This window comes from Calonectris borealis, chromosome 14, assembly GCF_964195595.1.
Source record: "Calonectris borealis chromosome 14, bCalBor7.hap1.2, whole genome shotgun sequence".
In the NCBI taxonomy this organism is placed as follows: Eukaryota; Metazoa; Chordata; class Aves; order Procellariiformes; family Procellariidae; genus Calonectris; species Calonectris borealis.
The window spans coordinates 19,634,360-19,662,102 of record NC_134325.1 but is presented as its reverse complement, the minus strand read 5'-3'; the positions used below and the strand labels follow the sequence as shown (position 1 = coordinate 19,662,102).

At 64.2% G+C, this 27,743-nt stretch overlaps 2 protein-coding genes across 7 annotated transcripts in view; both read right to left on the bottom strand.

Annotated features, from left to right (window-relative positions):
* Positions 1 to 107: 107 nt before the first annotated feature.
* On the bottom strand, positions 108 to 10,272 carry GRK2 (G protein-coupled receptor kinase 2). Of its 2 annotated transcripts, none has more exons than XM_075163433.1 (21): positions 9,890 to 10,272; positions 8,369 to 8,445; positions 7,613 to 7,686; positions 7,153 to 7,254; positions 6,809 to 6,883; positions 6,234 to 6,295; positions 5,861 to 5,912; positions 5,404 to 5,495; positions 4,908 to 5,007; positions 4,706 to 4,784; positions 4,423 to 4,553; positions 3,911 to 4,005; positions 3,727 to 3,834; positions 3,582 to 3,648; positions 2,934 to 3,034; positions 2,755 to 2,821; positions 2,581 to 2,676; positions 2,321 to 2,483; positions 2,076 to 2,212; positions 1,710 to 1,820; positions 108 to 1,266 (listed from the first exon to the last, which is right to left on the bottom strand). In XM_075163433.1, exons 1-21 carry the CDS (start codon positions 10,000 to 10,002, stop codon positions 1,105 to 1,107), a joined length of 2,064 nt encoding a protein of 687 aa, XP_075019534.1. In that variant the 5' UTR covers positions 10,003 to 10,272; the 3' UTR covers positions 108 to 1,104. The 2 variants fall into 2 exon arrangements, with proteins under 2 accessions (XP_075019534.1, XP_075019533.1); XM_075163432.1 differs by having other exon boundaries at positions 1,710 to 1,823; positions 9,890 to 10,269.
* A 2,636-nt stretch (positions 10,273 to 12,908) lies between these two features.
* Positions 12,909 to 27,743, bottom strand: part of KDM2A (lysine demethylase 2A) — a 51,538-nt gene continuing 36,703 nt past the window's right edge. For 4 of the 5 annotated variants that reach the window (XM_075163406.1, XM_075163408.1, XM_075163409.1 and 1 more), the window contains 9 exons: positions 21,842 to 21,925; positions 19,940 to 20,206; positions 19,591 to 19,722; positions 19,422 to 19,511; positions 17,791 to 18,503; positions 16,445 to 16,608; positions 15,956 to 16,114; positions 15,597 to 15,812; positions 12,909 to 15,422 (listed from right to left, as the gene is read on the bottom strand). In XM_075163406.1, coding sequence (XP_075019507.1) covers positions 15,241 to 15,422; positions 15,597 to 15,812; positions 15,956 to 16,114; positions 16,445 to 16,608; positions 17,791 to 18,503; positions 19,422 to 19,511; positions 19,591 to 19,722; positions 19,940 to 20,206; positions 21,842 to 21,925 — 2,007 coding nt within the window. In that variant the 3' untranslated portion in view covers positions 12,909 to 15,240. The remainder of the gene's footprint in view (positions 15,423 to 15,596; positions 15,813 to 15,955; positions 16,115 to 16,444; positions 16,609 to 17,790; positions 18,504 to 19,421; positions 19,512 to 19,590; positions 19,723 to 19,939; positions 20,207 to 21,841; positions 21,926 to 27,743) is intronic. The other variant, XM_075163407.1, reaches the window with a different exon arrangement.

Here is a 27,743-nt window from a genome sequence, read left to right as displayed (position 1 = left end):
GGCAGCCCCCGCCCACATCACCGGAGGTGACAGGGAGCTGGGGCACGGTGCCCCTCAGCGGGTACGGGGACATCTCTGCCACCCCGCACTGAGGTGGAGCCAGACGGTGTTTTTCCAGGTTTTTATTATAAAAACTCTTTTTCTTTTCTTTTCTTTTTTTTTTTTTTTTTTTTTGGCATTCTCACATTTCTGCTCATTTAAAATCTCATTCACCAACAGCCCCGGCCCTGCCCGGTGCCCCCCTCTGCCCGCCCCAGTCCCTGGAGCAGACCGACCGCAGACCAATATTTACAGATGCTGCCAGGGAGCGGGGCGGGCAGCGGGTGGGGACCCTGGGGGACACCCTGCCCCTGCGCCCACCGACCGGGGACCGGGGCCAGCGTCACACGAGGCTGATTTGGGAGGGGTCCCACCTGCTCCTTCCTCCTCGGCCACCCCGTGCCCTGCAGCTGGGCACTGCCGCCCCATAGCTGGGGGGGAGGCAGGGGGCTGGGGGTGCCCCCTTCGCCCAGGGGGGATGGCAGGAGGGGCAGGGGCACAGCCGGGGGGCGCAGGGGACCCATGGCACAATATTTACAGGGGGTCCCGCTGGGCGCACACACACACTCACACACACACACCACACACACCCCAAGGACTTGGCACCCACACGACGGGCACAGCCGAGCCGGGGCATGCCGGCTCGCAGGGAGGTGGGCAAAGGCTACGGGTGAAACGAGCTGGCCGGTTCCCTGCCCGGCCGGAGCTGGGCACCCACCTGCCCCATTTGGCACACACAGCGGTGGCGAAGCGGGCGGGCACGGAGAGGGGGCGCGGGGGCTACCTTCATCTTAGCCGGAGAGTTCGTAGAGGACTGAGGGGGGGACGCCGGGGAGAGGTGCTGAGCCGTGCCGCGTGCCCAGCGCCAGCTCCGTGCCGGAGGCTGGGCTGGGACAGTGACGCCGCAGCCGTGCCCGCTCCGCGCCCGGCGAGTGAGACCGGGCGTCCTCCAACGCCTGGCCCAGGGACGACAAAAAGGAGCGAGGGCACGCGGGAACCCAACCCAATAAATTAGAGGCGGGGTGGGAAGGGGGGAGGAAGGCGCGCGGGCGCGTTGGCACGGGGTCAGAGCCCGTTGGCGGAGCGCTGGATGAACGGCACTTTGCTGAGCTCCACCACGGGCGAGCGGGGCTTGTTCTGCATGCGCGGCACCCGCTGCAGCAGCTGCTGGGCCTGGCGCTGGGCGTCCCGCAGCTCCTTCCGCCACTGCACCAGCTCGGGGTCGCTCTGTGCAGGGCAGGGCAGGGGTCAGGCCGGGGCTCCCTGGGGTGCCAGGGCAGGGTACAGGGTGGTCTGGGGCTCCCCGGGGTGCCAGGGCTCTGGGGTTGCCCCAAGCTTTCTGTATTCGTGCCCCGTGATGGCTTGGAGGGCTAAACGTGAAAGTGGCCAGCAAAGAGGTGGCCAGCAGCTGGCAGAAGGAGGTGGTTAGTGGCCACGCAGACCATGGCTAGTGATGACCTGGAGGTGGCTAGCACCCAGCAGAGGGGATGGCTAGCAGCTAGCAGGAGGTGGCTAGCGCCCAGCAAAGTTTGGTTAGTGCCCAGCGGGAGCAACTGGCACCCAGGGGAGATGGCCAGTGAGGGGCAGGAGGTGGCTAGCGCCTAGCAGGGGTGGCCAGTGACCCCAGGGGATGGCGGCCAGCCCCAGCGGGTGACCCGGGGCAGACTCACATCGCACTGCAGCACGAACTGCTTGCCGCCGCGGATGCGGAGCAGGATGCACTTGCGCTCCTTCACCTGCGTCTCCTCCACCGAGTCGATCTCCTCCATGGTGAGCAGGGACTGCTGGGGGGACAGGCTCAGCCCGGCCCTCGCCCCCAGACCCCCGTGCCCTCACCAAGGTCCCCCAACGCCCCCGCTCCGTACCCCCATACCCCTCGCATGCCTGCTTGTGCACATCCTTCACCCCACACACCTTCCTCGTGCCCGCTGTGCCCAGCACACCCTGACGTCTGCCAGCCTTGAGGTGTGCCCGCCTCGCACCGTGCTCGCCCCGCACTGCCCTGTGCCCCCCGCTTCGCCCCGCATCCGCCTTACCGGCGACTCGCCCTCCCCGCGCCACTCGAGGCGGTTGGGGAAGAGGTAGAAGTAGCGGCGCTGCCACTGCGTCAGGAAGGGGTTGCCCAGCTTGGCCATGTACCCGTGCATGATGCAGTCCTTGCCCATGGCGTACTCTGTGCCCGCCAGGGAGAGGCAGGGTCAGCCCAGGGCACGGCCAGGGGGCCGGGCAGAGCTGGGGGGCTGTCAGGGGGGGATCCGGGGGGGCACCCGGCCCCACTCACCCTCCTCGTGGCCCAGCTGCTTGTTCTTGGCCTTCTTGCGAGCTTCCAGCTTGTCGGTGTCGGCGTTGACGGCTTCGAAGACGGTCTCCGTCACCTCCTGCTGCCACCGCTCCGAGATGGTGAGCGGGAAGTTGCGGTACAGCTCCTGGTCGCTCTCCAGCAGCTGGCGGGCAGGGAGGCAGGCGGGCATCGCCGGGTTAGGGGTTTGGGGGTGCCTGCCACCTCAGCCCCCCCCACGCTCAGCCCCTCCGCCTCGGTACCTTGATGCCCTTCGTGTCCTCCTCATCGAAGGAGCCGATGTCGAAGGCGTCGGCCGCGTTCACCTCGCCGCGGGGTGGGATCAGGGGCGGCGGGTACTGCAGGAAAGGGGTTTTAGAGGGGTGGCTGCCCGTGCCCCCGTACCCCTTCCCGTGCCCGGGCGTCGTGCCCCTCACCTTCTGCAGGAAAACCATCTGCCAGTCCAGGCCCTTGAAGAAGGGCTCCTCCTTCACCTCCTGAGCCCTGGGGAGAGGGGGGGTGAGCGCTGCAGGCTCCCGGCTGCACACCAGCACACCCTCCTTCTGCCCCAGCCCCGGGCGCCGCCCCGGCACCCGCCGTGCCCGCCGGGACTCACCCGCGCCCCATGCAGCCCAGCCGCCGGTTGACGTCTCGCTGCAGCAGCCCCTCGAGCAGGGAGCGCAGCTCGGGGGAGAAGGAGTCCGGCAGCTCAACGGCCTGTGGCAGAGGGCACGGTCGCTCACGCGTGTGCACGGGGACAGGGATGTTCACAGATATGCACACGTGTGCACAGACACACACAGACCTGCGTGTGTGCAGGATACACACTGACACACACAGGGAGGTGTGCACGCACACGCAGGCACACGCATGTGCAATGTGCACGCGCACACCCGGTCCCGTGCCAGCACATACACACGGATGTGTGTGCGCACACACCAGACACGCAAGCGCACGGCGGCTCACACGTGTAACCACCACGCAGTGTGCAACCTACCCCCCGTGTGCGCGAACACAAACACGCCCGCGTGCAGACGCCCACTTGCACATGTCATTCTGCACACACGTGTGCACACGCCCGTAGAGATGGGCAGGAACACACTCCGGGCACTGCTCACCTTCAGGGACCAACCGTCCCCAACCCCCCTCCCCTGCCCTGTGTGCCCCCCAGGCCTCCGCCAGCACACGGGGTGCTCGCGCCCCGTCCACGTCTGCCTCAGCCCTCCCTGGCACACGGGGCAAAGGCCAGGGTGCCCCAACTCACCATGGTGAGGGTCATGCGGTCGATCTCGTGCTTGTCCTTCGTCTTGTGCTGCCGGAACGGGCTGTGCCTGCGGCCGCGAGGGGAAAGGGGAACTCAGTGGTGCCCACGTGTGCCCGCCGGTGCCCACCCGCGCCTGCACACTCACCCCCGGAGCAGCTTGAAGAGCATGCAGCCCAGCGAGAACCAGTCGGCGCTGCTGTCGTACGCCACTCCTTTCTGCAGCACCTCCGGAGCCATGTACCCGTGGGTGCCCCTGGGGGGGCACAGAGCAGGGTCAGGGGACATGCCAGGCAGGGGGGCAGGGCAGGCAGGGGCACGGGCACACTCACACACTGGCATGGGGCTTCTTCTTGGAGAAGTCGCAGGCCAGGCCCAGGTCTGAGATGCGGACGTGCCCAAACTCGTCCAGAAGGATGTTTGCCGGCTGCCAAGACACCGTGCCACCCCTGAGCCCAAGCTGCCCCTGGGCATGGGGCGGGCAGCGAGGTTGGGGGTGCTCTGTGGGATTTGGGGGTGTCTGTGGGACCAGGAAACACCAGTGGAGTCTGCGAGTGACCCCCCCCACTGAGGTCTCAGGATGCCTGCGGGGTCCCGAGGGTGCCCACGGAGTCTGGGAGGTTCCTGCAGGATCGGGGGTGCCCTTTGGTTTTGAGGAGTGCCCACGGGGCCTGAAGGCTCCTGCAAGGTCTGTGGGTGCCTGTGATACTTGTGGGTGCCCACAGGCTCTTGGGGGGGTTTCTACAGGGCCTGGGGATGCCAGTGGGGCCTCTTGACACCTGCAGAGTGCCCGTGGGGGTGTGGGTGCCCAAAGTGTCTGTGGGGTGCCCGTGGGATCGGACACCTTGAGGTCGCGGTACACCACGAAGCGGCTGTGCATGTGCTCCAGGCCCAGGATGATCTCAGCCGCGTAGAACCGCATCTCCGCCTCCGAGAAGACGCCGTGCTGGGACAGGTGATAATGCAGGTCTCCCCCTGCGGCGACAGGGACCAGTTGTCACGCCAGCACTGCTCTCCACGTCCCGGGGACGGTGCGGGCAGGGGGCTTCGAGCCCATGGCTCAGGCTAGCCGTGGCCCAGGGGCCAGGGATCAGCCATGGGCTCCCTCAGGGCCAGGGGCCTCTCACCGTTCATGAGGTCGAGGATGAAGCTGAGCTTGTCGGGCGTGTGGAAGGCGTACGACATGCACACGATGAATGGGCAGTCCTGGCAGGAGAGACGGGGTCACGCAGTGCCGGCGGTGCCCCAAGAACACCCTCCCTCACCCCTCGCCCATGCCACAGCCTGTGACCGGGGTGCCAGCCCTGCCCGGTGCCCGTGTCCCCTCACCCCGGTGCTGACGAGGGACAGCATGATGCGCTCGTTGAGGGCCAGGGTCTCGCCCTGCTTCATCTTGATGCGTTTCTTGTCCAAACACTTCATGGCGTACCTGGAGGCAGAGTCCCTGCAGGGTCCTGCTGCTGCCCGCGGCCTCGGTGCCACAGCCCGCCTCTGCCCACGGCCACAGCACCACGTCCCTCCAATGCCACCGCCACGTCGCCACAGCTCTGCCCTGCCTACGGCCCCGCCAACCGCAGCCACGCCATCGCGTCCCTCCACTGCCAGCACCCACGGCCACATCACCGCATCCAGCTACCACCCACGGCCATGACGTCCCTGTATCCCCCAGAGACCCGTAGCCATGGCAATACTTCCGCAACCCCCTAACATCTGTCGTCACGGCAACACTGCCGCAGACGCCCTTGGGACCACCACCACAACCCCAGTGCTCCCCCCATCGCAGGCGGATCCCTCCAGCCCCCCGCGACGGAGCATCCCCAATTACATTTTGCCCGTATCCGCTTTCCGGCAGCCGTAGACTTCGCCGAAACCGCCGCGGCCGATGATTCGGTGAACGCTGAAGTCGTTCATGGTGAGCTGGAGGGGGCGAGAAGGAGGCGGGGGTGAGCCTGGACATCTGGGTCCCGCAACACCTGCACCAAGAGCTGCGTGTGTCCACGGGGGTGGGGGGTCCCACATCCTGCCTCAGTTTCCCCAGGTGAGGAACACAGAGGCCGCTCCACGTGTCCCCGTGAGCGTGGGCAGGTGTGGGAGAGCCACCTGTGAGTGAGTGAAAGCCTGGGGGGTGTGCGAGGGTGCCCCTCTGGGGTGCCCGTCCAAGGGTACCCGCGCCAGCCCTAGCGAGCCCCGGGGCAGCAGCCTTGTCACTGCGCCCACGTCCCCCTCCCTGGAAGTGCCCAGAGGTGCCCGGGGTGCCCCGAGGCGCAGGGGTCCCTGCTCACATGGATGTTCAGCTCCACGTTCTTCCACTGGCAGAACCGCGTGAACTTGTCACTGCAATGAAGCACAGAGAGGGCAAGAGTGGAGGTCCTGGAGCAATCCCCCCCAGGACACACCTCCGGGCAGAAGGACCCCTTGGACTTGTCTGGAGACAGGCAGCACCCCCCGGGACCCCTGTCTGGGGACAGAGAGACCCTGGGCCAAACCTGGGGATGAGAAGAGTCCCCCAGGCTCTGTCCCTCCCCCAGGCGCAGGGACAGACACCCCTGGAGCTCCTATCTAAGAAGGGACCCCTGGCCCCTCTCTGGGCCAGGAGACATTGGTCGCCAGTGGGACTGGACACCCCAATCCGTATGGGATCTTCCCCCGTCTCACCTCTCGATGAATTTCTGGAAGATGCCCCCACGCAGGTTCTGGCAGATCTCTTCAATGTAGGGCTGGGGGGACACAGGGCTCAGCGCTGGGTCCCCAGTGCCACCCAGGTCACCCGTACCCCTCAGGTCCCATCATTACGTGAGGTGCCCTCCACCTCTGGGATTTCACATATCCCCACCCTGCCGTTGCCAGGCTCCTGGGGATGCTTCTGCCACCCAGGGTCACCCAAGTCTCTGGGAACTGCAACATCACCACCCCTGGGGACCCTGCTGTCACCCCAGGTCACCTCTATGTCCAGGGTCCCAATCACCACCCTCTGAGGAGCACCCGTTACCTACAGCCCCCCTCCTGTCTATCACCCCATGGGGACCACCAGCAATCTCCCTCACTCCCAACCTGCTGGGGACCCCCTCACCACCCCTTGGGGTCCCCATACCTCCTGGGACCCCCCACTACCTCTAGGGACCCCTGTCACCACCAGCCCCCAGCACCCTCTCACCAGCCCCCCCGTAAGGATTAACCCTCCGAGTACCAGAGGTGGCAGGGACCCCCTCTCTGTCCCGGGTGATGCCCACCTGGAAGAGGTCTGGGGGCACCTGCTTCTTGCTCAGGCGGCTCTGGACATGCTCCGTGGCACTTCTGGAGAAGGGCTGTGAGGCAAGACGGGACCGTGTCACCCTGGGCAGAAGGGACAGGGACACAGGGGCAAGGCAGCCCCGCAGGTGCCAGGCACAAGTGGGGGAACTCACGGAGGAACCCCCATCCATAGGGCTGGGCCTGTGGCTCCCAGAACAGAGTCAGCGGTGGTTTGGGAGATCCCTCTGAAGACAGTGGGTACCAGGCCCCCTGGGCACACTGGGTACATCCCTCCCACCCACTCTGGGGACCCCACGCTGGTACCTCACCCCACGGCACTCACGTGGGAGCAGGCCAGCAGCTCCTTCATGATGTAATGGTCGAAGATGTGGCGGCTCCGGACAGCTCGTTCCTCCTCCGAGTCCAGCTTCTCGTACTTCTTGATCTGGCAAGGGCACAGCTCCCGTGGCACAAGGGCACACCGCCCCCAGGCCTGGGCTGCCACAGGGCACAGCCCTCACCCCACACCAAGCAAGCACAGCCCGGGGCTGGGCGGCCCCCAAAACCTGGTACATCAGGAACCAGGGCTCCAGCCCCTCTGGGTACCACGGCCTGCGGGCACCCGATGGTTATCACGTCCCCTGGGTACCCAGAGCATCGCCTCCTGGACCCCTGGGCACCGTCTCCCTTGGGTACTCTGCGTGCTCTTGGTACCACGTCTGTGGGCCCTGTAGGTACCAAATCCCACCCCCAACTCTCCTAATGACCACGGGGGTCCATCCAGGTGGGTGCCCCCATCTCACCTCCTCATAAAACTCCATCAGGGGTTTGGCCTCCTCTGCCTGGTTAAAGGCGAAGTCCCGGAAGAGCAGGTACCCTGGCAGGGACAGAGCCGTGGCGTGAGAAGTGCCTGCCCCAGAGCAGCAGGGATGTCCCCTGGGCCTGCCTGTCCCCACAGCCACCCCCGTGCCAGGCTCGGGGAAGGGGAAGTGCCAAGCCGGGCAGGGTTTGGCAGGGGGATGCAGTGAGGCGAGGACACCGGCCGGCACAGGGAGGAGGAGGGCAGGGCTATAGGGCACTACGGGGCAGGGGTGCGGTGGGGTAGCAAGGAGGTTGGTGCAGGGGGAGAGCAATGGGGCAAGGGCACAGGCGGGCACCGCGGAGCAGGCTGCCGTGGGGCGGACGTGCCCGGAAACCGCCAGAGCCGGCGGGAGGAAGTGAGAGGCGCTTCCTGCCCCGGACGGTTAGCGCTGGTGCTGGGGGAAGTGACAGGGCGGGGGACATGGGGTGGGGGACGTGGCGCAGGGGGTTGTGTCACGCAGCCCCCAGGCACCTCTGCCCACCCCGGCCCCACAGCCCCCTCGCTTCCCCCAGGCCACGCCAGGGACAGAGGGGAACGGCCACGGCCACTACCACCATCAAAGCTGCCACCAAGCCAGCCCCCCAGGCCACCCGTGCTTGCCCAGGCACACAATGAGCATCCCTGTGTTTGTGGGTGCTCATCCACGCGCCCTCCCGTGTCCCCTGTGTTCCCCGCAGCCCCCATGTCCCCAGCTCACCGATCTTCTGCGTGAAGATCTTGTCGAATGTCACCTCTCCCCGGTCCTCCAGGTACTTCTGCATGACGCTGCGGATGCTGGGGAGACACCGGAGGGACTCAGCGCCCCACGCTCCCCAGCAGCCCTCTGCTCCCGACACCCCCAGTGCCCCCCATGCCTGCCCCTCCTCTCCCCCGGCCCCGCCTGTGTCCCTGTGCCACCCCAAGCCCCGTTGGCGTGCGTGTCCTCTCATCCGGTGTGTGTGTCCCCAAGTGTGACACGTTGCTGGGCCCCGGTAAGGGTCAGGTGCAGGGTGTCGCACGCGCTGGGGTCCAAGGGAGGTTGGGGAGGAGGGTACCCCCAAAAAACCCTCCCTGGTGCCTGGCAGCGGAGGCGCAGGGGGGCAGTGGGGATGGGGACTGGGGCCACACGCCTGGGTCCCCTCAGGCCCCTGGGGAGGAGCGGGGCAGCGTGTGCCCGCGCGTGCAGGGCTGTGTGTGTGCCCGGAGCGTGGGGGCCAGGCGGTGCGCGCCAGGCTGCGCTGTGGGTGTTGTGTCAGGCTACTGTGCGCGTCCGGCTGTGCGGGATGCCTGTGCGCTGTGCTATCTGCCGCCTGCGAGTGTGGCCTGCACACCCCGTGTCCTGCTGCGCTCACTGCGCTGCGTGCTGTGCAGGTCCGGCTGTGCGTGCGTGTGCGCCGGGCTGCATGCGGTGCCAGCGCAGGCTGGGTGTGCAAAGGGAAGTTGTGCAGCGGGTTGTGTGGGCAGGAAGGGGTGTGCGCAGGAGAGCGACACAGGCGCGGGGATGGTGTGCGCAGCGGGGAGCACCACAACTCTGCGTGTGTGTGTGCGCGCACATGCACAGGGCAGCCAGAGCTCCTGCGTGTGCCACCCCCGCCTGCGTGTCCTGATGTTCACTGTGCGTCCATGTGGAAGCACATACGTGCGTGCGTGTGCAAGCACCTATGTGTGCACGTGCAGCCCCCCAGCACCCTGCACGTGTGTAGACGTGCGTGTGTACACACAAGCGCACGCGTGCCGAGGCGGCGCGTGGCTGCGGGAGGGCGCGGGCGCAGCTGCGGGTGTGCCTGGCAGGGGAGGTGCGTGCCGGGATGGCGTGTGGGTGTGCACAGGGGGCACGCACAGGGTGCGACTGTGCGCGTACCGGGGAGGGCGTGTGTCCGTGTGTCCGTGTGTCCGTGTGCACATGCCAGGCAGGATGCATGTGTGTGTGTGTGTGTGTGCAGGCCGGGTGCCTGCGCACGCCCGTGTACCCACGGGAGATGCGTGTGCCCACGCCAGCGTGCCTGCCTGAGGCCCTGTGCCTGCCTGCGCCGCGCCGGGGGAGGGGGAGCGGGCGGGGTGTGCCCGGGAGGCCGGTGCAGCGGGGCCGGGGCCGCGGTGGCCCTGCCCGGCCGCGGAGCAGGGACCGGGCCGCGTCCGAGGAGCCGGCTCGGGGACAGGGCCGGCGCTGCGCTGGGACAGGGGGGACCGGGGCAGGGCCGGACAGGCGGCCGGACAGCCGCGGGCGGCGGCGCCTCACCTGGGCTCGGGCAGGAGGATCCTCTTGCTGGCGCGGGCGGCGGGCGCGGCGCGGCTCTTCTCCATGGCCATCAGGTAGCTCACGTCCGCCAGCACCGCCTCCAGGTCCGCCATCTTGCGCCGCGCCGCCGGCCCCGCCGGCCCCCACCGCCCACCGCCGCCGGACCGGACCCGGACGGACCCGGAACCGGAACCGGGACCCGGAACCGGAACCGGGGCGGACCCGGAATGGACCCGGGACGGACCCGGCCCGGCCCGGCGCGGGGAGGCCCAGGCGGCGGCGCGGCCTCAGCGGCGGGGGGCCATGGCGGGCGGGGCGGCCTGAGGGGAGCGCGTGTCCGTGCGCGTGTCCGTGCGCGTGTCCGTGTGACAGGCGGCGCTGCCGCCCCGGGCCGAGCGGGGCGGGGCCGGCGCGGGGGCGGGGCCCGGGGCCGCCTTTCCCCCCGCCCCGCCCACCAGGGCGTGGCCGTGACACCGGCGGGCGTGTGTGTGACACCGGGTGTGTGTGTGACACCGGGTGTGTGTGTGTGTGACACTGTGTGTGTGTGTGTGACACCGGGTGTGTGTGTGACACCGGGTGTGTGTGTGTGTGTGACACCGGGTGTGTGTGTGACACTGTGTGTGTGTGACACCGGGTGTGTGTGTGACACCGGGTGTGTGTGTGTGTGACACTGTGTGTGTGTGTGTGACACCGGGTGTGTGTGTGACACCGGGTGTGTGTGTGTGTGTGACACCGGGTGTGTGTGTGACACTGTGTGTGTGTGACACCGGGTGTGTGTGACACCGGGTGTGTGTGTGTGTGACACTGTGTGTGTGTGACACCGGGTGTGTGTGTGTGTGTGACACCGGGTGTGTGTGTGACACTGTGTGTGTGTGACACCGGGTGTGTGTGTGACACCGGGTGTGTGTGTGACACCAGGTGTGTGTGACACCGGGTGTGTGTGTGTGACACTGTGTGTGTGACACTGTGTGTGACACCGGGTGTATGTGACACCGGATGTATGTGACACCGTGTGTATGTGTGTGACACTGTGTGTGTGACACCGTGTGTGTGTGACACCAGGTGTGTGTGACACCAAGTGTGTGTGACACCGTGTGTGTGTGACACCAGGTGTGTGTGACACCGGGGTGGTGCCGCCCACGGGGGCTGGCCCCGGGGCCACCGTCCTGCCCGCTGGCCCGGGACAAGGGGCGGGCAGGGGCCAGCGGCGTGGCGGTAGAGCCCGGCTGGGCGGGAGACGGGCGGCAGGAGGGCGCGGGGCCGCGGCGCCGCGTTACCTCTCGCTCCGGAGGAGGGGGGCGGCTGTAAATAGATGGAGCTTAAAATAACCGGGTCAAGAGCGGGCTGCGCAGGGGCGGCTGCCCTGGCCGCGCCGGGCGATGGAGGCGGCCGCCCCGCTCCGGCAGCACCGCGGGCAGGAGCCTCCCTGTCCCCGGGGGCCGGGAGGGGACACACGGAGGGGACAGGGCGAGGGCAGGGGTTGGGTTGCTGACATTTCCTCGCTCCCCGGTGCCTCCGTGCGTGGTGCCTCGTGGTACACGGTGATGCTCCGGGGGACGGGGCTGAGGTGGCGGCAGCTGTGCCAAGGCGTGGGGAGGGCGGCTGTGGCTTCAGCCACCCGTGGAGGAGGGACGCTCACCCACGGAAGAGCGAGCTCTGCGCCTCGCCATGCAAATGGCCCGTTCCGGGGCTTGTTTTGCTGCTCTTGGTACAGCCCCAACCGCCGCGGGGGCCTGGACCGTGACGTCCCTGCAGAGGAGGCTGGGGGACGACAAATGTCACCCCGGTGGCCCTGCGGCCCAGAGCCAGCCCTGGGAGAGCTGGGGGGGCCAGCGCAGCCCTTCGGGGTGGCTGAGCGAGTCTGCCGGTGGCCTCCCAGCCTCTAAATCCAGCCTCGCCGGGGGGGGAAAGAAATAAATCCCTGCGGAAAGCCGGCCCGGCACGTCCCTGCCGGGCTGACCCCGGCCTCGGCGCAGCCAGGGCAGGCGGGAAATGCCTCTGGCTTGCCCAGCTTGGGGAGGTAAAGCCTGTCCCAAGCAGAACCAGTCACGGAGCCGGCTCAGGCGCTGGGCAAAGCACCGGCAGGTCCGGCCCTGGCTGCGGGAGAGCTGCCTGCACTCGCTGCCTGCGCTCCCTGCCTGCTCCTTGTCAGGCAGGTTGCAGAGGTGGGTCTGCTGGGGAGGGGGAAACTGCGTTAAAACGCGGCCACCGTGGAGGGGCTGCTCTCCATCGGGGCGCGAGCAGGGGAGCAGCGAAGCCCTCGTCTCCAGCAGCCCGGGAATCCGCTGGGAGAGCGCGGTTTTCCCAAGGGAGGCAGAGGATGGGCGACAGCCCCGCAGGGCCCCAGGGGACCCGTGGCCTCGGCTCACCGGTGGGAGGGGAGGTGATGGGACACAGGGATGGCTGCCACCGCCACCTCCCAGGAGATGATGGGGACATGAGGACAGCTGCCACCACCCCCCAGGAGACAGTGGGGACATGGGGACAGCTGCCACCATCACCCCGGGCTCAGGGCCGCGGGCCGGCACACGTGACCGTGCCCCAGGCTTCCTCTCCAGCGGCGTGGGCGGCGGAGGAAGCCCCAGTGCCGGAGCCAAGGGGGGGCACGGGAGGTCCCTGGGGGGCCGGGGGCCTCCCAGCCCCGGCCTCGTCCCCTCCGCTTCCCTCGCAGACAAACAACGGGCAGAGCAGAGACGCAGGGTTTTGTTTTTCTCGAAATTTTTTTATTCCAAAAATCCACCCCCAAGAAACAAAATATTTCCCTTCAGAGGCTGGTATCTTCCCTCCCCCCGCAACATCTCTCCCATCCCTGTGGTAATATGTTATGAGCAAAGATCCTCTCTAAAACCAGTATCGGAGAATGCTTAGAAAAAGAAAAACCAAACCAAACCAACCAAAAAAAAAAAACCAAAACCAAAAACGAAACAAAAAAAAAATTGCCAACTAGCTCCCCTCCCTCTGCCCCCAGACAAGAAACCCCCAACCCAAACCATACCGACTGAGAGAGCGTAAGACTTGGTTTGCTTTTACCCTTAATGCTTACATTTAATTTTAAAGCACAAACATCAGAGATGGACTCTAAATCGCCAACAAAAAAATATATATTTACAATATTTCTCCAGGGGGGTGGGGGGGGAAAGGGGGGGAATTGAAACAAAACAAAAACACAACGAAACCCTTAAACAATATTGACTTTTCTTGCAGGAGTTCTCTTTAGGGAGCAGTCTGGGTTGCTTTTAAATCACTAAGTGATTTTATATATATAATTCTCTTTTTTTCTTCCTTGTGGATTTTCACCCCCTGCCCGCGGGTGGGGGCCGGGGTGGCCGGTGGCGTGCCGAGGGTCGCACGCCGGAGTCTCTGCGGCCCGGGGGGGACACCGGGGAGGGCTCGCCGCCCCCCAGCTCGGCCGCTCGCCCACCTCCCGCCCGCCCGCCCCGAGGGAGGGTCCGCTGCCGCCCGCCGAGCATGGCGGAGGGAGCCCCGCGCCCACCCGGCTCCGGCTAAGCTCTACCCCAGCTTTTTTTCTTTCTTTCTCGTTGCAAAACTCAAAATCAATCCAAAGGAAAAAGAAAAGCTTTGATTCTTCCGACGTCTTTCGCGGGAGCCACCGACAAGAGAGACTAAGGCAGAAGGCCTCCACCGCCCAGCTGCGGCCGGGGGCCCGGCTCTCCGCTCTTCTTCTCGCCCGGGGTGTTTTCTGCTCAAAGCCCTCCGGATTCACTGCGGCAAAACTGCCCCTTGTCCCGAGGCAATTGCCCCCTCGCATCCCCCTCCGGCAGCCGGGGAGCGGAGGACGCGCCACCAGCCCCTGCGCCCTTCCCAGGAAGGGTCGGCGGCCGCCTCTCCTCCCTTATTGCTTCTGAAGCAGCGGGGCGGCGCGGGCTGCCCTCCGCGGAAGCCCCCCTGCCCCTCGGCCGTCCTCTCCGGGGCTGGGGACCGGTGGCACGGGGTGAGCCGGTTTGTGCTATCTGTACGCGCTGCCAGGGGGCCGGGGAGGGCCGGGCCGGGCCGGGGAGAGCGGTGTCCTGACACCGGGGGAGAGATGGGGAGCGTCCGGTCACAGGCAGGACAGGGAGGGAAATAAAATAGTGACCCAAAAGAAGATTCCAACCTTTTTTCCTTTCTTTTTTTTTTTTTGTGTTTGTTTTTTTTTGTTGTTTTTTTTTGTTTGTTTGTTTTTTTTTTGTTTTTTTTTTTTTTTTTTTTTTTTTTTAAAGTGCAAAAAGCTCTCTGCTGCCCTAGAGAGAGGTTCTTTGGACCGACCATTCATTGCAAAGGAAAAACGGCAGCTAAAAGGGGGTGGGGGAAGGAGAGGACAATGCAGTGGGGCATTCGTGCCAGTTCGGTCCCAGGCCACAGCGCTCTGGGCAGACAGAGCAGCCTTCGCCCCTCCAGTCGCGGCGGCCCTAGAGTGCTTCACGATGCTGGGCCACGCACAGGGAGCTGGGGAGGAAGAGGAGGCAGCTCCTGTCCCCCCACGCGCTCACTCACCCCTGGCTGATGCTTTCCGAGTCCTCCCTGAGCTCTGATGTACCTGTGGTTTCTCCCCTGCTCCCAGCCGGCGCCTGGCCCCGGCCATCACCTCTGCGCGGGGCTGCGTCGGGACAGACGGTGCTCCGGGAAGGCCGGCGCTGCCCCAGAGTGGAAGCGCGTCATCCCCCAGCCTGGCCTCCCCGGGCAGGGGGAGAGCGGGCCGCAAAGCCCCTGCTCCCGGCCAGAGAACCCGCGGACACCCTGGCTGCGGGGCTCCTGCCCTCAACACGGGAAGAGCCGCCCAGACGCACGAGAGCGGTGGGAGAAGGAGGGGGTTCGATCACGGCCCCTGCAGCCGGACGAGGGAAACCGTAAGGGGGCTGAGAGCGCAGGGCAAGCGAGGAGCTGGTGGTGGCACGGAGGGGTAATGTTTTGTTCCAGCTCTGCTCCCGCTTCCTTGGAGAGACCTTGACCCTCAAGCTTTGTGCTAACGGGGAAGTGACAAGTGTTTCAAGGCAAGGAGATGACGGGGAGGAGGGGAAAAGCCGGGGGAAGAGGGTGCCCCATTTCTCTGCACAGAGATCCCTATTACAACCTCCGCCTTGGGAGCGGCCAGCCTCCGGGCTGAGGCTCCCTGCCATTTGCCCGTTCCTCCTCTGGTACTGGCCAGCCTGGCGGGACATCTTCATCGGCAGAAGTCCCGGGGGAGGAGGAGGAAGGACGGTGGAGCGAGGCCAGCAGCGGCCCTGCCTGCCGAGTCAGGTGGGAGGCAGCGGCAGGACACGGAGGGCAAGGTGGGGATGTGGAGGAGCGGCTCTCCGAGAGGGGTGGGATGGGCTCTTTTCCTTCTCCTCAGTCTGCCCCGGGGAGGGTCTCTAGCTGATTTTTTGGATCAGCTTCTCATCGGACAGGCAGTAGAGGCTGTTGATGGACAGGTCCGAGATGAAGTGCTCACAGGCTTTGCGGGTGATCTGTTTGCAACCTCGCAGGTCGATTAGAGTGACGTTGGAGATGCGGCGCAGGTACAGCAAGGCCTGGTCTGTCAGCTTATTGCAGCCTGCGGGGAGATGAGAGGAAGAGTGAGTTGCAACGCCTCTGCGAAGCCAGAGCTGAGCTCCCATGTCAGGCGGGGAGGAGGAAGCCGCTTTACAACCGCAAGTCCAGCCAGGCCACCCTCGGTCCAGCAGGGCCCGGGGAGGCCAGCCTGGGCTACCCAGAGCAGCGTACCCACCTGCCATGTTGAGCTCGGTGAGGGAATTGCGTGTGGAGGAGCCCACGGCCGTGAGGAGGTTGGCTGACTGGTCCGTAAGGTGGTTGCAGTGGCTGAGGTCGAGGCGGGAGAGCAGGGGCATATGGCGGATGATCAGCCGCAGCGTGGCGTCGGTGATGTCCAGGCCGGCGAGCCGGAAATCGATCATGTTGCGGAGTTTGCTGCGATTGTCCTGACCTGCAAAGGGAGAGGAGAAGCTGAGCGCGGACTGTCTGCCCTGCTGGGGCATTCTGGATCCGGCATCGCCTCCCCTCTGCACCCTCCTCCAACTCCCCACCGCCCCAACCTTGCCCCGTGGCAGTCTAGGGGCAAGAGCTTACTGGGTTTGTCTGTCGGAGGCGTGAGTAAGTCCCGGATCTGAGGGTCCTTGATTCCTACTGCCCACCGAAGATCGAGGGTCCTGAGAAGGGGGCAGCTGGAGGTACTGAGAGCACAGACCGCAGACCAGGAACAGCCCGCTAAGATGAGGTCTTTCAGGCCTGCGGGAGAAGGGAGAGAGGTAACAAGTCAGACGGGCTTGGTCAGTTCCGAGGCGTCCCAGATCTGAACCCTCTTTCTCCAGGCACATGAGGAAGCAGCTCCCCTCCCCGCCTGGGGTGGGACAGGCTCCGAAGGAGAGGTTAACACACAGCAGCAAGAAACCACATCGCTATCGGCTGCCTGCTGCGTGACGGGATCCAGGCACCTAGGAATTTTCCTGCTGGCAGGTACCAGGGTGCAGAGCCTGTCTCTTGCTGTGGTCCAGCCATCAGGAAGCCTCGGAGCAGGCTGGCGGCAGAGGTAGGGACCCCTCCCCAGCCCACGCTCACCTGGCAGCCTGTTGACGAGCCACGTAAGCTGTTTTTTGGAGATATTGGTCCAGCTGAGGTCGAGGCTGACCGGCTGTCTTTTGATGATGCCGCTCAGCGCCTGGGGGGTGATGGACTTGCACCTGCTCAAATCTATCTTTGTCCACAATCTCTTGTCGCAGCACCTGGGGACGAGGACAAGGCTGAAAGTTGTGCCCCGAGAGCCCTGTGGGACAAGAGACAGCCAGCGGGTTGCCTGGCTTCGGGGAGGAGCCCAGCCCTGGGGTGGCCCCAGCCGCGGCACCAGGCTGCTCTGCCTGGTTTCCCTGGGTTTCCCCGAACACACGGGGAGGTTGCTGAGGGTGTCCGGCCACCCAGGGATGCCCAGAACAGCCCCAGCGGGGTTTTGCTGCCATGTAACAAGACTCTGAGTCGCAGCTGTCGGCCTGCTTGCCCCCTCCCGGGTGCTCCTCCTGCCAGGGCGAAGATCTTAAGCATCCTTGCTCCCAGCAGGCGAAACACTCAGCCTGGTCCCACCCCACGGCCTCGGCAGTGCTTGCTGCTTCGCCGGGAGCTGCAACAGAGCCCGGAGGTGGCACAAACTCCTCCTCTCCCACGGGAGCCTGGGGAGACTCAGGACCTGATGGCAGCTCAGCTGTGCCCCTGAAGATGCCACACCAGTGGCAGGTGAGGGGACGCTCTCTTCCAGCCACCACGCCACACCATTCCCACCGGCCGCTGATCAAAGCGGGCCGGTCCTTTCCCATCGAGCCATTCCAGCTGCTCGGCGGTTAGAAACCTCCCAGTTTCCAGTCCCCGTCTGTTCCCAAGCCCTCCATCCACAGCTGTCCCGGTGCCAGCATTGTCTTCAGGCCTGCTGCCCCCCGAGGCGTTTCCAGCCAGCAAACCCATCCCCGCCTCAGCCTGCCTTCCCCAGCCTGCTGGGAGGCCGAGGCAGGACGGGAGGCAGGGAAGGGCAAGGACCACGCCGGGCAGCGGGTGAGGAAAGGACACCAACACCTCGCAAGGACACAGCAGGGGACACAGGCGCTCAGGTGACAGCACGGTCTGTCACCGTCTCCCAACAGAAGGGACAGGAGGAAGGCAGTAGAAGGGGACATAAAGACCAGTGCACATATGGCAGAGGCAGCAGCCAGCAGGGCTGGCCACAGGGTCCGAGGGCAACGCTGCCTGGCAAGCGCCAGCTCCGGGGAGCGAAGGGAGGGCACCGAGGCGAGATCCCTTTCCCCACTTCCCTCTGGCTGCCCATCAGGCACAAGGCTTGGCGTGGCCGGGCCCAGCCCAGGGGTCAGGACGCGGGCAGGCCTGGCTGTGCCCCCCTCCCCGCCACGCGTCCCCACACTCACCACTTATACCAGGTCTTGCACACCCGCATGCACTCGCAGAGCTCCCTGCGAGTGAGGTAGCGGAAGACGGACATCCACACCTCGCGCTGCATCCAGCTCTCCTCGCCCTCCTGCGCCCGGCCCCCTCGGCCGTTGAGCCGAGCCGCCCCCCCCTCCTCCGTGTTCTCGTCCTCCTCCTCCTCTTCCTCCTCATCCTCCTCGGCAGCTGCCTCCTCCTCCCCCCCGCCCCGCAGGGGCATCCTGGCGGGCGCGTGGCGCATGACCACGCGGGGAGAGTGCTGCAGGTTGGTGGAGGAGGCCGTGATGGCTTGCAGCTTGGGGACGATAGAAGTGCCATGGACGTCTTTGGTGGGGCGCTGGAGCGTCACGGTGAGGTAGGAGCCGTGCAGCTTGGCCTTCTCCACCTCCGACAGCTCCTTCTTGCCGCTGGGGTTGTTCTCCTTCTCCCGCACCATGGTTCGCTCGGTGGCCTGGAGCCGCAGCAGCTGCCGTCGTTTGAAGCGCTCGTCTCTGCTGGCGCTGTGGTGGTCGCTGGGGCCGGCTCCCGGGGATGAGCGCGTCACCACGCCTCGCGGCGACGCTGGGTCGTGGATCAGCTGCAGCATGGGCGTGGGCGAGTTGGGCGGGGGGGTCAGGGGCTCCTCACAACTCCGCAGGGGCCGCAGCACCTTGGCTTGCGCCGTGTCGTCGTCGCTCTCCTCCACCTTCCGCTTCTGCGGGGAAGCAGGGTGGCAGGTTAGCGGGGACAGAGCCACAGTGGGCCTGGGGAATGCATCCCCCCTCTCCTCTTCCCCAGGGCAACATACACGGTGCTGGCAAGGCCTGCACCAGCAGTGCCCAGTACCACCAGGACCAGAGTCCATCCACACCAGCAACCAACATTTTCCTTCCCCCTTCACAAAAGGGTGTCCCCTGAGGTTGCGGGTGGCTTCCACTCCGTGCCTAACAGTCCCCCGCGTCTTGTGGTGGAAACTCTCAGGATCACAGCTCAGCACAAGACACCGTGGGGACAAGGAGAGCTCATCACATCCGCTTGAAGTGCCGGGGGACCCAGGAACCAGGCAGACGTGCACCCCAAGCATGCGCATCACCCAGGAGAAGACGAAGGTGCCCCAGGGCGGCTTGCTCCCCGCCTGGCTTGCCTTAGCTGCCGCACTTCCATCCACAGCAGCGGGCACGGTTCTACAGGCGATGTGGCAGCCATAGGCCGGTGTCCTGGGCAGTGCCGGCAGCTGCGACCGGGCCAGCTGCCACCGCATGCAGTCCGCTTGCTGCCTGACGGAGGAACCCGGCTGCCCCTGCCGCTTCTGCAGCAGCCGGGCTCTCTGGGAGCCGGAGACAGAGAGCAGGGGGCTGTCAGCTCACACCCCTGCGGGATCGCAGGACCGGACTGCGGCAGTGTCTGCCGGCAGGATGCTGCCAGACCCCCCGAGCGCTGCTGCGCTGCACCCCCGATGACCCCCGCTCTCACTAGTCACTGCCCAACTGGTCCCCTGGATTGCACTGGTGCCTGCCCACCCTCCAGCCCACCCACGCAGCCCGGCCTGGTTGAACACTGCCTATCCCTCAGCAGGATGCAGTGGGATGGAGGACACGCGTCCTGCCTTGCCACAGCACAGCTCGCCTCCTACCTGGCCCTTCTCTGCGTCGTCACCCTGGTAGCATTTGGGGCACTCCCAGCAGTTAGGGAGCTCATCGTTGAGCAGCCCTTCCCCATCCATCTGCAAAGAGAAGAGGGCAGTCAGCAGCAGTCCCTCCCCACAGCCAAGGCCCCTCTGCCCCGGCGCCCGCGCTGCTCACCTGCAGGCAGCCAGGGTGAACAATCTCGTTGCAGATGCAACACTCCATGAGCTTCTTTTCAAAGTCCTGCGAGTCCTCGTTCTGATCCACCTCCCCGCAAAGTGCACACGTGACCGAGTGAGGCAGCCTGGGCTACAAAGGAAAGCAGGGGTGAAACCAGGGCAAGGTGGCACAGCCTTTCTCCTTTCCTCCTTCTCTTCCCCGTTACCTGAATCACAGGGAAGGGACCAACTATCCCCCAGGAATCAAACTTGGTCATTGCCCTCCTCTCTCTGACCCTGATCAGCCAAATAGAGTTGCTGTCAGGCTGCAACAGACTTTTTAGAAAAGGATCAAGCCGCAGACTCACCGCTAAGCATTGCCGAAGGACGCAGGACTGCTTCATGCGGCCAGGCCCACCAAACTTCTTCATATCCCTGCAATAGTGGCACATGCCACACTCGCCCTGCATGCAAGCCTTGCATTTTCGGCACCGCACCCGCCTCCGCCTGGCGCCTGACACGATGGGAGAGACCGTAGGCCTGACGGGTGTCGGGCGGGGGGTTGGCTTCATGGTGTGTGGCTTGGTGATGGGGATGGCGGGCAGGCGCACCCTCAGCCGGGCCTGGAGCTTTAGCTGACAACAGAAATAGAGAGGGAAGTGGCGTGAGGAGAGCAGAACACTGCATTCAGCTCAGATCAGAAAGCCTCTGATCCCCGGCTCCCTCGCTGCCACCGCAGGTAACCTGCCAGAGAGCAGTGCTGCTCCCTCACCTCCCTGCAGACAAGGGAGCCTGTATCGGTGCTGCCCCGGGCAGCTCTCCTTGAGCACACTCAGCCTTCGTCACCCCACACCAAGAGCTCTCCTTCCTCCCAGCCCCCATCAGCAGTCAGAAATGGGTCCGAAAAGGGCTCCCGAGTCCCAAAAACATTGCTGTGCTCCAACAGCGGCCACTTTTTCCTTCTGAGGGAAGGACAGACAAAGTCCACCCAGGCAGCCAGAAAGGCTGTCCTCTCTCTGTGCCACCCAGGTCCCTCTGCCAGCTGTGCAAGGGGACAGGGCTGAGCTCGGACGTGAGGGCTCTGGTCACTCTCTCCCACAAGCTCGAGGCGTGCTGGGAACACCCAAGCACCCCTGTTACAGCGCAGGTGGGACAGCACAGCTCTCCAGCAGACACCTGCCACCACGCGTGCCATCAGTCCTCACAGCAAACACACCGTCTGCAGCATCCTTCTGGGATCGGCTGTGATGGTGTGCACCACAGCTGATGGGCTTGGGGACGGACAGGCACCCAAAAGGCCCAGCGTAAGCACAGGGTCGGGGATGTGCCAAGCATCTGAGTGCTGCATCCAAAGTGCACAGACGTCTCCAGGTCTCTTCTCCCAGAAAAGCTGCCCAAGACACTTGTACCGCTGAAGGACCGGGAAATCACGCTGGATCCCCTTGGGCAGGGCAGGCAGGTAGAGACAGGCACCTCCAAAAGGCAATCTGAGAGGCTTGTTTGTCTCCAGACACCCAGATGGAGCGTTACCCACCCTTCCCAGTGCAATAGGGTCCCGCTCTTCCCATACGCCTGCCTGTGAGCCCGTCTCCTGGCAGGAAGGAAGCAGTGACCTACGGGAGCCATCCTGGCGGGCCGCGGGAAGGCAGCCCGCGGAGGGGAAGTCCGGCTGGCCAGCGGCAGGCTGCTCCTCACCTCTGTCTGCCCAGCGAGCTCAGCCCGGGCCGTGGCCCAGCTTCGGGCCCTGGGTTATGAGCACAGCTGGAGAGGGAGAGGCAGAGGTGCACTGAAAGGTCCCTTTCCCGAAAGGCTGGCGGCTATCTGCAGGTAGAGACCTAGCAATACGTTCCCCTGACACACAACATTACTCCTACTACCCAGGATTCCCTTATCAAGCCACAGAGCTGCTGGGAGACCCTTTAGAGGATCACCCCTTCCACCAACAGCAGGGCTCCAGCTCCTCTGAGCACGACCGAGGGGCTGGAGAACATGGAGCAGCTGGGGCTGACCCAGTTACCGCCCAGCGGCTGAGCAGGGGTAACCGGCATGGTGGGAGACCTCAAGCACTGCCAGCAAACGGGTTTGCCCGCAGTGCTGTGGAGGCGGTTGCGCCCCACACTGCTCCCTTTTTCCCCGCCGGCTCGGGCTCCTGAGGCCGGTACAGAAGCGGTGCCACCGCACTCCAGTTGCGGGCGGCAACTCAGCCGAGGGCAGGCAGTCAGCTCAACCGCACGCGATACCCACCCGGGTCCCCACCTCGCAGCTCCTACCTTATCTCTCTTGGGCCACTGGACGATGGGGATGCCTGTAAGTGCCAGTTTGGGGTCACTGTTCGCGTATTCTTCTAGCAGCAGCTAATGGAGAGAGAAGGGGATGGGGGGGAAGAGAAACAAAAAGCACAGGTGTGAGCAGAGGGAAACAAGGCTCCCACCAGCGAGGCAGGCTCCGAGCAGATGCCAAGGCCAGCGTGCTTCAAACACGGCTGGGAAAGAGCCCTCCTCTAACCCACACCCGCCAGCAACGATCCCTCCCTCCATGAGACAGACAAGCTCTGTCGAGTCGATCTGCACGAGCGCTTTCATCAACTGCATTTCAGCCCCGAGGCCCCGCTCTGTGCGGTGGTAGGGGGAGAGTGCCAAGCTTTTGGAATCCAGGGGGATTTACGGGGGAGGAAGCACAAGGATTCCCCCATCTGCCCCCCACAACGGTCCCCGGGCACGGGGTAGGCGGAGGGTGCAGCGGTGGCAGGATGCGGTGCCCCAGCATCCCCGCCGTAGCCTGGCGCAAGCTGCTGGGTAGCCAAGAGCTGCTCCCCTGCGCTGCCTCAGGGTTTGGCTTTGACTTTGACATGAGAGATCCCTCGGCACGAACCGGACGGGCACGCCGCCCTACGGCACGACAGGCACCCTTCGCTCTCAGTGGATGGGGGCTCCTTGCACTCACCCTGGCTGTTTCGGCCCTCCCTCTCGCTCCCCTCCATTGCAGCCCCCTCCCCACAGCCATTCCCCACCGAATTTGCCCGTTCCAAAGGTGCTTTATTTACTTGACGTTGCCATGGCTACGCCGGCAGGAGCCTCCTGCCGGCATCCTCGCGTGCGGTGCTTCCCGCTGCCAGGCAGGGCCAGGGCAGGGGCTGGCCGGCGTCCCCCACGGGGCTGCCCGCTCCCTGGGCGAGCGCCCCGGCCCGGCTTCCCAGCACTCCCCCGCCCTTCTTGGGCGGCTGCGGGAGGCAGGAAGCCGCGGCCTCCCCTCCGCTCCCCGGCAGCGCAGCGTGCTGCCTACAGACTTTCCGCCTCCCCGCCAGCCTTCCCATGAGCACACGCTGAAAGGAAAGGTCAGGGGCTGGGGGCTCACACACACACATCTCTGTGTGGGCAGGGAACCGCAGCCTCCCCCTGCCCGGGGCACCGTGGGGGTGGCGGTGGCTCAGGCATGCTCTGAGCCAGGGGGCCCGAGGAGCTGGCAGGGGGGGCACCTGGGTCCTGGGGCTGCATCTGGCTCGGAGCCGGGGTGGACGACAGCCCCCTTGTCCTCTCCGGCCCCTCGCGCTCTGGCTGGAGGGGACAACGCGGAGGGGACCCTGCGAGCGCACCGCATGCTTTCCCCCGGCCGGCAGGAACTCGGCACCGGTGAGCGCGCCCCAAGGAAGGGGAGGGGAGAGGCGAGCCCAAGCACCAGCCAGGGACCCCTCCAGGAAAGCAGGGGTCCCCCCGCGGTCCCCTCCCACCCTGGCTGGGTCCGGAGCGTCCCCGCGTCCCATCCCGCGAGCATTGCCAGCTGCCTGACCTTGCGCCTCTGGAGCTGCCGTGACTCTGGGGCGAAGTTTGCCGAGCCCTCTTTGTTTCGGTGCCCGCACTGCGAGGGCTGGGGCCCCCCCCTCTCCCCAGACACCTCCAGGGGCTGGCTCAGTCTGAGCGGACCCGAGCCGGACCCCTGGTCTTCGGGGACATGGCTGGGGGAGCGGCCGCGCCCCCCGCCCCGAGCGCCCCCGGCTCCTCCCCGGCTCCGGCAGCCGCACTGGCAGCCGCGTGCTCCTCCCGAGCCCTTGGGCAGCAGCGGCAGCTTCCTGAGCCTGAAACAATGCTGCTGCGTCACCCACATGCGGTTCCCAGCAATGCTTTGCAACGGGAAGATGGCAGAAGAGAAAAAGCGAGCGAACGAGCAGAGGGCAGAGCCGTTCTGCTGCAGAGCCGGGAGGGGCCGGGACGGGCGGCTGGCGCCGCACGGATTGGCGCAGGGGCCCGGGCGGCGCGGCCCACCTTCCTCCCTCCCTCCGCCACTGCAATCGGAGACGCCGGGGCCAGGCTCCCCAGGGCCGGGGCAAGCTGGGGAGAGCGCGGCAGAGCGCCCTTACCCCGGCCCGCCCGCCAGCCCCTGGCCCCGCTCACGCCCAGACTCCCCGACACCTTCTTTTGTCTTCTGCGAGGTGGGTTTTGGGGTTCCTGCTGGAAGCTGAACCCACCTGGATCTAGGAGACACCGTTGGCGTGAGGAGGGAGAAAGGGCTTTTAAATCAAGGCAAGGGGGGATGAGCCCCTCGAAACGTGGGGGCTGCAGGGACTGCACCCGGACCCTCCCGACCTGGATGCACAAACCTTCCCTGACAAATATCCCGTCAGCCAAGTTTGGGAGCAGCTGTAGTCCCAAAGCCACCGGTGACCTAACCACTAGAGGGGGACAAACCCATACCGGGTGAAGCAAGGTCTCCCCAGCCAGCCCCAGCTCCCCGAGACCCTCCCCACCCCGGCTCTAGACCACCGCAATTAAAATGGAGGAAACTCTTGAAATAAAGCAAGCACCGGAGAACAGCGACTGCTTCCATTCCTGATGCAGCCAAAGCATCTGCAGGCAACCTCAGCTTTTGTCTCGCCTGCCCCTGGAGAGCCCAGGAAGCCACTGGGCCACACTGACCAGACACCTGGGCCCAGACTGTCACCACCTGAACTGCCAATGACACATCCCGGCACAGGGATGCCCAGCCCTGCAGCGTGGTTTAGCCCAGCACGGAGGATGTGCAGGGTGGCTTCTCCGTCGCGTTGCCGAGGTCCAGCACGTCAGATGGCGCGCTGAGGTGACACCTGGCCAGGCAGGAGGGCAGAGGGGTCTTCGGCCCCACGTGCTCCAGGGTGCAGTGCTCCCATTTGGTCCACTTGGACAGCGACCATGGAAAGGTCAGACATCTCGTGAATGCCTCACCACCGGCGCACGCACAGGCAGGGGAGCTCCCCACTTCACGCTGCGGTTTAGTCTCATCTGACCTGCAGGCAGGAGCACGGCCAGTGCTGCCACCCCACCAAGGGGGGACCTTTTCGGCACAGCTCACAGGCCACCCTGGCCTCCCTCATCCATCCCGGGTGGCAGCAGCCCCCATTCCTCACCAAGTCCTCCCTACATCCCGTTGCCCTGCAGCAAAAGGGGGACTCTGCACGCTCTCCCCACGCCGCGGAGAGGGAGCGGAGTGCCCTGAGACCACTCACTCCTCCCAAGGGCACTCATCGGTGCTTTTACATCCCCTGGGCTTCAGCAAGCTGACTTCTCTTAGTTCGCTGCTTCTCTTAGACATGAGCACCTGGAAAAACAAACTGTCTTGGGAAAGCAGATTCCAGCTGGCAGATTTACTGGGACGGGGAAAGGAGAGCATGAGGCACGGGGAACGTTTCAGGCAGATGTGACCCATAGGAGGAGCAGACCAGGCAGACGAGAAGAGTAACATGCGTTTGTAGAGGAGCGAGGAGATGTCTCTGATCATGGGGAGACCCAGCACAACACAGAGCCAGCGTTGGCAGTGCCAGACCAGAGGCTTTCAGATAAGCTCCTGGAGCTCTGGGAGAGGCTCTTCTTGTTTCTACAATGCTTGGTGCTCCAACAGCTCCAGCCAGGGCCCAAACATAACCCGTTTGTGCCAGTTACTGAGGCCGGAGGGCTTGGTGGCACTGTGGCAAGCAAACGGGTCAGACGTGGGTTCAGCTCCCCACAAGTCAGCCAACAGCAGCCCTGATAGCTCTAAAGCCAGAGCCTCATCGACCATCCTGCTCCTCTGAGTCTACATGAGGGAAACCAGACGCCCCAAGAGGGGTCAGAAGCGATGGACAGAAGCAGTCAAAAGCCAATGGGACCTCTCAGAAGTTCCCTCTTTGCCAATGATCTTTCCAACAACTCCAGTCCAGACCATGCACAGAGGCATCAGGAAATGTATGGAGATTTTTCAGCAAGACATCAGTGCTACAAGGCAACACGTTCACAATCTGATTTCTCAAAGGCAGATCTTCTCCTGAGGCAGTGCTAGAAGCGTTTTGATTTCCATGGGCCCTCCCATTCAAGCCACTGGAGAGCAGCCCTCAGTCACCAGTTCAGAAGGCAACAACGTGGTGTCACCAGGAGCTTTCCAAGGGAGACAGGCAAAGCTAGAAAGGTTAAGGAGAGGCAGAGGTGGCAACATGCTCTTCCTATTCAAGATGCCCGATGCAGCCTTGTCTAGGATGGGTTAACAGAGTCTCAATGGACAGACAATGGCTCCTGCCATGGAGCTGGAAGCGCATCTTTGTCACATCCAAAGCGTCATGTCCCACCATGTGACAGCTCCAGGCTCAACTCCTGACAGGATACAGAAGCACGTTTCTTCATGTGACCCAACATACAGACATTCTGAAGTCAGGATCACCACACAAGAGGCTGTGGGAAAAGGCAGCATTTTCCTGGTCTGTGCCTGCTCCCATGTGCCTGGGGACACTGGTTAGCAGAGGGTGGCAGGAAGCGTGGTAGGACACTTGATCTGACAGGCGGATCGAGGTGCCAGGTCACTACCTGCAAGTCTGGGCTCTGCAGTGAGAAAACGCCATGTTCTGATGCCGGGTAGCAGACTGACCAAATAAACACGCAGGCCACAGCCACAAAAGCCTTCCACAATGCAGCGTCCGCCTAACTGGAAGACAGCTACGTAGTGAGGGCGGCAAAGTTGGTGAGCGCTGAAAACACGTTGATTCTGTGCTTCTCCAGAGCGGGTCTTTCCCAATGGTCCTGTTGGCCAGATCCCAGGTCCATTAATGACCTCACCTGGTGACATAAGGGTAAGAGTACCTGCTGCAGATCGATGGTGCCAGAGTCAGGCTAAGATGCCGCGGAGGACCAATGCTTTCCGATTAGCTTAAGTCCCTGAAAATGGATTAGGCTCTAGTTCTCCACTAGCGCATAAAGAGAAACAGCAGATGAACAGAAGGGATCCAGGTCTGGGGTGCAGCATGAGGGATCCCACATGGATCACACCTCCTGAGAGCAGCGAGGGAAGGCAGGAGCATGAGAACAAGACCCAGGAAGGGAAGGGCTGCACTTACACACAGCCACAGTAGGACTGTGTTCTGGGAGAGTCAGCCACAGTTGTGCAAGAACACAACAGCTATTAGAGGAGGGAGCTATACCGAAGCTTACAAAGGAAACACGACTGAAATAGGATCTGTATCCCGCATCATGAGTTACAGATCCATGGATTGCCACTTCATGCCTCTAGCTTGGTAACAACTTGTCCTGCCCCCCCCTCCAAAAAAAAAAGGTGTTCCCCATACAAGCTGTTGGTATTGAAAATTAGACCTTCACTCATCGGGCTTTTCAGTGACCAGACCAGTTAAAAGGTTTAGCTAGAAATGTCTTACCCTTTTTCAGGTTTTATAAGCCAACCTACATTTGCTAGTTCCATCATCTCTAAAGAAAACCTAAGTTTCAAAAGTAGAGGTTTGTATAGTTTGACAAACTCGTCCTGTTTTCTCCAGCCTCTGCAGTTTGATGACCAAGGATCTTCATGCCCTGAGCATGCCCTGTAGCACAGGCTTTACTTGGGAGGCTGCTGGTCCTGAGGGACAGAGTCCTGCAGCTCAGGATACTTCTGAACCTCAGAGGACAGCCAGCTTTAAGGAGCAGGGAAGCTGTTTGCTCTGACCGGACTGCGGGGACTTTCACCTGCAGCTCATCTGCAAGGTACAACCGGACACGGGGGCCGGTGGGTCACATCAAAACCGTAGGCACACGTCCATTAACTCCAGAACATAACAAGTCCTTTGAACAGGTCTCAAAACCCAGCTGAACACTGACAACCTTGAATGCTCTACCTTCAAAACACCCACCACCAGCCTCCCTTTCTCAGTCCAAGGGTGAAACGCTGCGCTCACGGCTCTGAGCTTGA